The following is a 12,303-nucleotide window of genomic DNA, read 5'->3' on the forward strand; positions in this document are numbered from 1 at the left end:
AGTGGGGGTGGGGAACCACCAAGGAATGACTTCCCAAGATAGACTGTTGTCTGTACTAGGTAAAGGATCTACATTTAAGTAATTTCTTTCTCTTTTTTTTTCTTGTTGGTCTGAGCTCAAACACAATCCAGCTTCAATTTGCATCTTCCTCACATAGTTACATAAGGTGAATGGCTATTGATAACATCACTGGCCCACATATCCATCTAGTAATCTTGTCACAGGACTGTTGAATTCACAATACATAACAGCCAGGCACATTTGTGAGATTTAAATTCTATAGATGAAGACCAACTTGTAAATATATTTTCATTAAACCATTTCTGGCTGGCTATAGAATTGAATTCAATACACATTTATCCAGTATTTACTATTACCAGGCAGCACTGGGCAAGGAGATGGGGACAGAAAAACAGAAATTAGTCTCTGCCCTCAAGGAGCTGAAGTTCTACAGGAGAGATACAACAAGAATGAAAAATAAATATAAATGAGTCAAGAAGATTGCACTTGGTCAGTTAGTCTATCAGACAGTGTCAGTGGTCCAATCAGATTCAAGGATTTCCTTTGATACTTGTCAGTTACTTCCCTGTTAGTCATTTAGGTGCTAGGTAGTCAAATGGTGAAATGGGTAGAACACTGCGTTTAGGGTTAGGATGTTCAAATCCAAACTCATACTCTGACTATTGTGACCCTGGGCAATTCACAATCTTGGCCTGTGTCAGTTTCCTCATTAGTCCAATGAGGATAATTATAGTACCTACCTCTCGGAATTATGAAACAATCAAAGGAATAATATAAATTAATATAAATAAATGAAATAATAATAGTCAAGTGCTTTGCAAACTTTGAAGTACTATACAACTGCTAACCATTATGTTGTTGATGCTTTAGGTATTATGATTGTTGGTTGATGTTGTTTTTGAATGCAGGGATCACAAGCCAAATTTTAAGGAGATGAGAAGTGATAGGTAAGGAAGTTAATCCTTCAAATAGCATTTATCAAGTGCCTGCTACGTGCTGTCACTATATTAAATACTGGGAATTTAGAGAAAGGTAAAAACCTATCTCAAGGGACTGAGGCTAATGAGGGAGAAAATATGCAAACAACCATATGCAAGTAAGATCTATACAGGATAAATTAGGAGAATCTAAGAGGGAAGGCACTAGCATTAAGGACGACTTAGAAAGGCTTCTTTCAAAAGGTGAGAATTAGCTAATACTTAAAGGAAGATGGAAAGAGGAGGCCTAGCAAGTTCTGATCCTGTGGATTTGTCAGTGAAAATGCAGGAAGTTGAGAGATGGAGAGTCTCATGTGAGGGAGAGCAAAGAGGTCGGTGTCACTGGATCATAGAATATGTTGTGGGTGAAGAGTGGGGGATGATGTAATGTTATAAAGACTAGATAAGCAGAAAGGGGATAAGTTATGAAGGATTTTGCAAGCCAAACAGAGACTTTATATTTGATCCTGGAATTTATTGAACTGGGGGTGGGGTAGGGAATGACATGATTTGCATTTTAGGAAGATCAATTAGTCATTTCAGTGGAAGGTGAAGGAAGGAGGTAAGTATTTTTATAGTGATTATTGTGTACCAGGAAATGCACTTTTAAAAAATATTATCTCATTTGACCCTCATAACAACCCTGCAAGGTAGGGTTTTTATTTTTATTTCTTTCATTTGAAGAAACTAAGACAAGTAGAATTCAGGGACTCTCCCAGGGTCACACAACTAGTATCAAAGACTGGCTTTGAATTAATATACTCTAGGTCCAGCAATCAATCTACTGGACCACCAGATCTACTGAGGCAAGAATGAATAAACTTGTTGAATGGGGAGAGACTTGAGGCAGGGGGATCTTTTGTTTGTATTATTCAGTCAGTCAGTACTGTCTGACTCTTCGTGACTCCATGGACTAAGATCATGGGATTTTCTCCACAAAGATCCTGGAGTGTTTTGCAATTTACTACTCTAGTATATTTTCATTGTACCGATGAGAAATTAAGGCAAATAGTTTAAGTGACTTGCCTAGGGTCACAAAGCTAGTAAATATCTAAGGCCAGACTAAGGCCAAGTACAGTGCTTTCAAGGGAGACCTACCAACAGGTTGATTGTATAGTTTATTGGAGAGATGATGAGGGCTTACACCAGGGTGATGGCAGTGTTATAATAAAGGGACATATGGGAAAGATATTACAAAGGTTGAAAGGACAGTTTGTCAACTGACAACATGAAGGGTGGGGGAGAGTAAGGAATTGAAGATGACACTTTGGTTTTGGGCCCAATTGGTTTGGGAGGATGGTGGTATCCTTTGCAATAATTGGGAAGATAAAAAGGGAGGATTTAGGGGAGAAAGATTAGGAATGGAAAAATAGGATGCATGGAACTTCAGATGTCTATCATCTATCTAGTTCAAGATATCTAAAAAGCAGTTGGAAATGTAAGACTGGAAACTGGCAGAGAAATAAAGAAAAGTAGAGAGACTTTTTTCTCCCCCTGGAATAGTTGAAAAAAGTCAGAGATTAGTATTTTAAAGAGATAGCAGCATCAAATGAAGGTATTACAAAGATAAGAAAGTTCTGAGCATGTTTATGGAGAGCAAGAAGTCATCCTCCCAATTACCCATGTCCTAAGATATAAGTGCCTATTATGTGCCTACAACTCCATGGGATTTGAGAGTGAGGAAAAGCAAACAAGTGAACAAACACAAGGACTAGACTGCTACCCCACTTACGTTATTTTAATGTTGTAATTTTTTCAAGAAAGCAGATCTGAGAATATTGCTGAACTGACAACTCGCTTTGAAAAGGAAGGACAAGAAAAAGAGATCTCTCTTCATGTATCCATAGCTACAAGGTGGTCCTTTCCTCCATCTACTGGAGTATCTGACATGTCATTAAATGTCAGCTCAGCCCCCTTCCTGCTGACTGGCTTCCCAGGACTGGAGCAAGCTCACCATTGGATATCCATCCCTTTCTTTGCTGTGTATTTTTCTGTAATTCTTGGTAATGGCACCCTCCTTTTCCTCATCAAATATGACCAAAACCTCCATGAGCCCATGTACTACTTCCTGGCTATGTTGTCACTCACGGACCTTGGGATGACTTTGACCACTATGCCTACAGTCCTGTGGGTTTTGTGGTTAGACTATAGAAAAATTCATCATGGTGTTTGCTTTTTACAGGCCTACATCATCCACACGCTCTCCATTGTGGAGTCAGGTGTCTTGCTTGCCATGGCCTATGACCGATTCATTGCTATTTGCAATCCTTTGAGATATACCACCATTATTACAAATTCTTGGGTGGTACAAATTGGGGTGGGGGTATTGCTAAGGGGATGTGTGTCCATTATTCCCCCAATAGTTCCTCTTCATTGGTTCCCTTACTGTCGTTCCCATATGCTCTCTCATGCCTTCTGCCTTCATCAGGATGTCATCAAACTAGCCTGTGCAGACATCACATTTAATCGTATCTACCCTGTCATTCTGGTTTTCTTGGTATTCCTTGACTCTCTGATTATCCTTTTCTCCTATGTACTGATCCTAAAGACTGTCATAGGCATAGCCTCTGGAGAGGAGCAAGCCAAAGTACTCAGTACTTGTGTCTCCCACATCTCTTGTTTCATGGTCTTCTTTGCTACAGCAATTGCCCTGTCCCTCATTCATCGTTTTGGAAAGCATGTACCTCATGTAGTTCACATTGCCATGAGCTATATCTACTTTCTTTTTCCCCCATTAATGAACCCCATCATATATAGCATTAAAACAAAACAGATTCAGCAGGGAATTCTTCACATGTTCTTTCCAGGCAAATCTAGAAAGTGATTGACATAAAAGATGATGAAAACTCCTATTACCATTCCATTTTTCTCACACAGAACCCTTAGTCATTAATGGATGATTGGGAATTGAGATTTTATTCGTTGATTTAAAGTTCAAGTTAAAGTGTTTCCAATTCTTAGCAGAAACTTCTGAGGGCATGATAGGACATCTGGGGAGAATGGCGTGGTGGTCAGCACCCCTTCCAGGTGGATAGCTGGAGTGGCCTTAATTCTAAGAATTCACAACCATTTATCCATCTGTCTCCCTTACTCTTCCCTCCATCTCACATACATCCACACTATGTCTCTGCAACTGTAGGACCACAGAATCCTAGATTCATACAAGACTTCAGAAATCATCTAGTTTAGTTTGTCACTGAGCTGAGTTACCCTGTTCAATGAGCTGAATTACCCTGTCCAATTCCTATTGGTCAAAAAGTTTGATATCATGATATCCAAAGATAGAAGGGAAAGAGCCTATTCCACTTTCATACAGCTTTGATTTTTGGAGGATATATTATGTCAAAATCTGGCTTTGCCCTCTTTCTCCAAGTCTTCCTATAAAGGTCAGATAGGACAGGTTTAACCCTTCCTTAATGGGACAGTTCATGAAAAGGTTGGACTAAACATTTCCTTAGATCTTTTTCAACTTTAACATTCTGTGTTTTTGTGATCTTCTAGTTTTTCAGGCCTATCACAACTGGTCTAGATATCCTCTACCTTGTAAATATCCTTTTAGAAATATAAAAAAAATATTTAAAAATGGACAGTCCTCTAGACCATAGCAATGAACAATTAATTCTCTTTTCTAGTTATGCACACTCATTTTCTTTCTATATTATAGGGCACTCATTTCCTGGATTTACTAATTAATGAATGTATAAGTGAACAATGTGTATTTATGGGGGGAGGTATTAAATTTCAAAGTATTTTTTAGACTAACACAAGTTTATGGAGGACTAGGTATCCTTACCTGCATAGCTGGCTTTCAGAAGAGAGAGAAATGTAGACCCTTACCCTCAACTTTCCAAAGATCAGGAGTTCTTAATATTTTTTTAATATCAGGATCCCATTAGTAGTTTGATGAAACCTAAGGATTTCTTTTCAGAATACTGTTTGTAATTCATAATTGAAGGAAATGTTCAATTTTAACTGAAGGTTTGGATAAAAAAACCTCATCCTTATTTTCACTAAGAATATAGAGTCCCCAAAATCTATCCAAGATCCTCTTTGGAGATCTACAGTCAGTCAACAAACATTTATTAAGTTCCTACTATGTGTCAGACGCTGTTTTAAGTACTAGAAGGTAAAAGACAGTCCCTGAGAACACTCAAGGATCTCAAGTAATTTGAATAACCCGATCCATCTGATTCAAGCTAAATCACAGCAGAGTGAGAAACAATGCTTACTGTTAGAGGTACATACTTGGGCAAGAGGTTCAGCTGCATGTCTGAGTGGGGAGGGGGACAGGAGAAAGAATAGATATTAATCTATGGGGTTTAGTTGAGTAGTTTCACTATCCCCTTGGGACACTTTGTGTGGGTGAGACCTGGAGCTATGGGACAGAGAGTACAAAAGAAGACACCAGAGTGGAGATGGGTTTGAGAGGTGATACACTCCGGCAATGAGAGAGGAGTTAGAGTGGTCCCAGGGAATGGGGAATGACTGTCATCTCCTGGAGATTGTGGAAAAGCACAGGAATGAGAGTCAGTTAAAGGAAACCACACTGGGAAGCAGGGAAATGTGAGTCCTTTTTGGACACCTGAAGGGAAGCTCAGGAAGCATGGGCTGCAGGCAGAAAAATGTATCATGACAAAAGCAACCCCCAAAAGGCTACAAGCTTCTGAGAGACAGAGAGAGCTACTGGAAATGTGGCCTGTGGGATGGCAAAAGACAGCCAAGGAAAGAAGATACCAGGGATACCTAGGACTGAGTGGAGATAACAAAGGGCTGGAGGGAAAAAAAAAATCAATTCTGTACAGGGAACCAGGGAAACCTGCAAGAGGGGCACTAATGTGAAGGAGCATGGACCGTCACTCCAAACCCTTACCTCATCCCAGAGCCCTATCCAGGGGCACTTCTGAACCTGATTGAGACTCATTAATAGACACTTATAATACTTGACACTTAATAATGTAATTCTCAATGGGCTCTGCTAGGAATTTGTTTGCTTCTGTTGTTCTGTAAATAAACCTATTAATACTCTAAAACTCCTGATTCTATATGTTTGCACAGAGAATTGGCAAATACATCCTGGGTGGCAGAGTTGAGGGGAAGGGATGGCATGTGCATGAAACACTGAAATTCTACGATTAGTTAGGTGAGGATGATAGGCCTGAAAAATGAAAAATTACTTAAAGTGGCTGGGGTTCTTAGTGTCAGGAATACATTTTGACAGTAAATCACTTCCATCTCAGATATACACATATCTATCACACTGGAGATTTTTAACTTAATTAAAATTTTTAATTTCATTGGCTTTTTAATTTGATTTGGTAACTTATGACACAATTCAATGAAAACACTAGTGGATTAAGTGCAAGGGTTTTATGAGGCTCAAATGAGAATGCATATAATGAACTTTGAAAACCTTACAGTGCTACATAAGTGTCATTTGTTGTCATTGTTGTCGGCTTACAGGAACCAGGCCGCCAACCAGTCATGACTTCATTTCCAAACCCTTCTACTTTACTCGTGCTGAGCCCAAGCAATGTTTCTCTATGGGTGTGCTGGTAAATATTTAATAACCGGAGTTTCTGTACTTCTCAGGATTCATTATATTCATCATTTCTTAGAGCACAGTAGCATTCCACTATATTTATAAACTACAGTTTTTATTAGCAATTCCCTGATCCCTAAGACATTACTTTGTTTCCAATTTTTTGAATTAGAAGAAGTGGTGTTATAAATATTTTGGTGTTTATGGCATTTTTCTTCTTATTAATTGCCTCCTTGGGGTACAAGTCCGCTAGTGGCCTCTATCAAAAGGGACAGATATTTTGCTCTTTTTGCTTAATTCCACTTTTCTGATGGCATCAGGGCTTTGTCCTCCTCAAGTTCTACCTTAGATTTTTTTTTAAAACTCTGTATGCCTTGAATTTTACCATCCCCCTTCAATTTTATTCCACTGATTAGCTGCTTTAATTGTTTAAGTAGTCATTGATAAGAATAATCAACAGTAGAGCATGGATCTGTGGTCATTCCACTGAAGACTCCAGTGGAATGGGGTTTTCACCCTAAGATCGAAAGGGAGAAAGAGAGACAGGAGTAGGAGAGAGGGAGATCCATGGCATAAGGGATTTAGCAATTAGAATGAAGTAGGAAAGATATTTTGATTATTTTGATAATTTGTGAAATATAGTAGATTTCTGGTAACAATTTTAATTCAATTCAAGCTAGTTGTTTCGGTAGTCAGAAGAGACCTCCTGAAAGAATCAGACAGTCTAAGAAATTTTAAAAGGAAAGATAGCCCTTCAATTTAATGTATAATTGATCCAAGAGACTTATGAGGAATACAGGGGAATGGGAAATGAGGCTGGATTTGAACTCAGATCTGACTCCAGGCCCAGTGTTCTACACCTAGTTGTCAGCAGCATCAACAGAATCAGAACAGAGATGGAGAAGATTGCCAGGCACCTTTCTAAATTACTGATGGATGACAAGCAAGAAAGGACCAACCAACACCCAATGCCTAGGTCCCCTCTTGATTTTTCCTGTTACTTGATGGTGATGTATATTTGTGTTTCAATGGTGAAAAAACAAAACAAAACAAACAAACAACCACAAGATCCAGATTACTGGGAATTTTTTTTTTTACTCTAGAACATGAAGTCATCCTGTCTACTTGGCTTCTGTGACTCACCTCACTCAAGTTCCTCAAACAATGGCCACAAGATATGTCCTTTACTCTGTCCAAGAAGAAATGGTTGGAGCAGAGATGATTCAGTTCAAATCAATTCAACTTAACTCATTTTAATTCATGAAAATTCAGTTCAGTTCATTTGAATACATTTATTAAGCTGCTACTTTTATAAACAGCCAAGTTTTGAGGATTGGAAGATAATATAAAGTTTAGTTAAGGCTTAGGCACTGACCCATGGAACTTAAAGTTTCATTTGCCTCAGAACATCTAAATTCATGAGTAAAAGAAATGAAAAGGCCAAGAGCTACTAAGTGCCACTAAACAAATTGCCCAAAGTCCAAGGAAGGAAAGATCAATTCTTAATCTGGATCATCAGATTTCCCAGAGAAACTATCTCTGGTCCAAAAGAATTCCATTTGATCAAGGTCATAGATAAATCATATGAATTCAACATTCAACCTCTTTTCTCTGATTCAGCTTATTAACTGCACAAGACACCATTTTGTGTGGGTCTATTTTTTGTTCATATATACACATGTATTTGTGTTTGAATAAATCATAAGGACAAGGATTCTATAACCCATATGGATTAGAGGGGAACCCATGAGATACTCACTTGACTGGAAAGATGCCTGTGGGTCATGTTGCAGGATGTAGGATGGAGAAGAGAAAGAATTTTTGTGAAGGTAGAGAAAAGACACATATGACCCTCAGTATAGAATCAGCCTTTCCTCTTCTCTCTCTGACCCATTTTTCTTTCCTTTGATATTATTTAAAATTCAAAGCCTTACATCCTTTGGACATAAACCTGGTCAGAATACTGAGTAAATGTAGACAAAACTCAGTAAGAAGTAGGAGACAGTGTCACTACCGGGTGATATTGAGCTGCTGAATAGAATAGAATAGGGACATTTGTGCAAATGTGTTAAGAGTAGAGTTCAGCCCAGACTCCTAGTGTCTCAACTGGAATTCTGTTGATTCATAGTTGAGTCAACAAATATTTCTTAAGCACTTATATATTAATAAAAATTTTGAGTTGGAGGGGGCATTAGAGGTCATCTACTCCAACCCCCACATTTTCCAGATGAGGAAGTCATGACCCAGGTATCTTTCTCAAGGTCACACAGACAGCGAAATTAGAGTTGGAAAAAGAGCATGGGCCCCATGACCTCAAGTTCAACCCTTAGATTGTGATACACTACCTCCTCAGGAACTGTGTTTCTTGAGGAAATAATTGCCATAAGAAGGTAAGAATATAGTAATTCAAGAATCTGATTGGAGAAATCCACACCAGACTCTTAAACTGAGACAGTCCTTGCCACCCATTAAAGGAGCAGAGCTAAGGGGAGGACAGCCACTCCTCTCAGAGTCAGAAAGAGCTTGGCAGTTGCTCCAGATCCTGCTCTGGTATCCCTAGATGTGCAAAACAACTGCAGATGATTTGGAATTGATAATACTGGGTCCTTAATAGGTCCTGGATAGGATCAGGTGACTTTTCACAGTGTCCTCAGGCTGCAAAAACACATTGAACAAACCAGGATATATGAGACCCAGGGTATCCTTGGGAAATATATGGAACAAAGGTTAAAGTAAATCATATTCAGGCCCAGTTCATGAAGGTTGGAAGAAACTCAGAAGACGAATGCTAAGAGTCATGATACACCAGAGATACAAGTGTTTTAACAGACTATGCCGGATAAGTGAGAGCAATTTTAAGGGGTGACTACTGACAGCCAATGAATGCTTTGAGGTTGCCATAAGGGAGGGCATCCAAGTCACAACCTAAAAAAGAGTATACATTGGAGGGTCTGGTGGTCAGTTACACAGTCTCTATCCACTTGTTACTTCACACCACTTTAGCATCTGAAAGCCTAATTATCCTGCTCTCTCCCTAAGGTAGAGACTAGAAAGCCTTTGGGAGGGGCTCCAGCTCATTGGTCTAGATCTAACTTGCCAAGGGCAGGTGGAAAGGAAGGGAGACCTTTTCCCTAGAAACTTAATGTATTGAAAGATGGAATCTCTAGGGAACTAGAGCCCTACACAAATAGCCTGCTGAGAACACTTTACAGGCTCTGAATACTAAATATTTAGCATTTCATTTGGAGCAGAGGCACCTCTGGACTCAGGTGAGAAGGGTATATGGAAATACAATAAAATCAAGGGGAAAAGGTAGTGACTGAGGACTAGCCATTCCTTGGTCTCCTTAGGAAAGAGAGAAGGAGATCACTGAGGTGCATGTTAAAAATTTGTCTGCTTGATGATTTGGTTTTAACAGACAGGTCAGTGTGTGGACAGGTCATGGGACTGAGGGGCAGGGCTCTGAGTAGTGGGGTCTGGTAAGGGTTAAAGCAGGAACATGTTATTTAGCTTCATTGCGATGGACTTAGGGTGTCTCTCAGGGGCTGCAACTATCTTATTAGAGCAAAATTGCCTCTTCCTTTTTAGGGCATAGGGTCAAGGAAGTACTAGATCTGGAAGTAGAACAGAGGAGTATAATCATGACATGCTTAAAAGAGTGAATAGATTGTACATCTACAGAAGAGAATTTCAATATCTATCAATTCCCTTTTCATCCAACCCATTATCTTTCCCTTTCCACTCCTCAGGTTCATCAAAGCACATACTCCATATTCCCTGCATCATATTCAGTTTAGTCTCTGTTCCTACCTCCTCTAGCACAAAGATATACATTGTTCATCAAAAATGTTTGTTGAAGGAATTAATGGCTAAGTGGATCCATTGTTGAGTTAGGAAAGAAGAGGTTGACTATAACCTTTGAGGTCCCCAGGTCTTAAGGAGAAGGTATTCCTGAGAATGACTCTGGTAGCCCAAAATACAATGGGGAAAAGGCATCCTAAGAGGAGTGTAGGATACGATATCTTAAGAAGAGCATAGGATAAAAGATTTAAAGGTGCAAGAGAATTTGGAGATCATTGGTCATTCCCCTCATTTTTCAAATGAAGGAATAGACACAGAGTTTAAGTGACTTTTCCTAAGTCACATGGATAATTTTTCTTTCTTTTCTATTCCCTCTCTCCTGGTTTTCCCTCTAGGTACTCTGATTAACACTGGTAATCATAAGATCCCTCACCTTTGGAGCTGATGTGAAAAATGAAGACAAAGTCATCAGAGAAATCCCAACAAACTGAGTCATTCACTCAGGTATTACCATTTTGGAATTTAGTTAAAGCCTTAATCATCCAGTCACTTTCCACTTTATGAGTCAGTAGGTCATTAAAAAGACTATTGGGCTATCCAAGTAGTGGGTCAAGTAGCTTGCACTTGCTCAGTCTGTCAGACAGTATCACTAGTCCCATCAAATTGAAAGAACATTTCCCTAGGTGCTTTGTCAGTGCTCTTCTGATCAGTTGCCCAGACAGTTACATGGCACAAGGGATGGAGCCCTTGGCCCAGAGTCAGGAAATTCTGGGTTCAAACATGACATCTGACACTTATTCACTATATGAACCATGGCAAGGCACTTTACCTCTGTTTTCCTCAGTTTCTTCGATGGTAAAATGAGAACAATAATAACACCTATCTTCCAGGGATTTTGTGAGGATCAAATAAGATAAAAATATTTGTAATGTTCTTAGCACAGTGTCATTTTATGAACACTTATTCCCTTTCTTCCCTCTTGGCTAACACACTAGCTCTTGTACCCTACTTGTCAGTGAAGATAGCAAAAAACTATCATTTGAAAAGCATTTGCTTTTAAACATAGAACTCTAGATCCACATTTAGTATCTGCATGATAATGAATAAACCATTTAACCCAAAAGAGTCTGAATTTTCTCAAATTATGAAAATATTATATGGAATAATAATTAGAGAGTCAGCAATAAGACCCAGGATCTGACACATAACTGCCTATATGAGCCTGGTCCTTGAACTTAAACATCTCTGTGCAGTAGTCATTTTTTTTATTGCAAGACAGTAATTTTAAGAGAAGATGCTGACCTGCATTAGTAAATAGAGTCTCCTCAACTAGGAGTCTCCTAGACCAATGAATTCACATGCCTTATCCCTATTCCAGGTACCTTAATTCATTTTTATTAGGTATAAAGCATCTTACAGGTGTAAAGAAATTTCTTTGAAAGTATTAATTTGGCATATAAATTGGACATATTAGTGTTAACATAATTGACTCTGAATTTGATAAGGGAAAATCTTTTGTTTAATTCACGTAATGATTAGGTGTACAAGAAGATCTTTCTCTCTCTCTCTCTCTCTCTCTCTCTCTCTCTCATTCATTTGACCACTCAACCTCATGCAGGTTCTCTCAAAGACCCAGAGGATGAGAGAGAAGAGAACCCTGAGTTTGGTGAACTATTATAGAGATTAATCCACAAAGAATGAGAAAAAGTGCAACAACTTATTGAGGGCTCAAATTAAGGCCAAGCATCCATATATGCTCAATTTAAGTAATATAAAAATGTAATTTACATCATTTTTCCACCATAACAAGATGAGCAGCTAATGACTTTGTGTCACTGGTTTCCTGCAGTGATAATGCTAAATTCATAAGTAACAATAACACTGAAGAACCTTTTGTATAAATGAATATAAATTTTAACATATAAGACCTAGTTATAAATAACAAGGGATGTAATGAATATAAAT

At 38.7% G+C, this 12,303-nt stretch overlaps 1 protein-coding gene across 1 annotated transcript; it reads left to right on the forward strand.

Annotated features, from left to right (window-relative positions):
- The first annotated feature begins 2,886 nt into the window (after positions 1-2,886).
- LOC140507582 (olfactory receptor 51B6-like) lies at positions 2,887-3,822 on the forward strand. Its single transcript, XM_072615614.1, has one exon. It carries the CDS (start codon positions 2,887-2,889, stop codon positions 3,820-3,822), a length of 936 nt encoding a protein of 311 aa, XP_072471715.1.
- The last annotated feature ends 8,481 nt before the right edge of the window (positions 3,823-12,303 follow it).

This window comes from Notamacropus eugenii, chromosome 5, assembly GCF_028372415.1.
Source record: "Notamacropus eugenii isolate mMacEug1 chromosome 5, mMacEug1.pri_v2, whole genome shotgun sequence".
Lineage (NCBI taxonomy): Eukaryota > Metazoa > Chordata > Mammalia > Diprotodontia > Macropodidae > Notamacropus > Notamacropus eugenii.

Coding starts and splice junctions, on each gene's coding strand:
- LOC140507582 (XM_072615614.1), top strand. CDS start 2,887: ATGTCATTAAATGTCAGCTCAGCCCCCTTCCTGCTGACTGGCTTCCCA.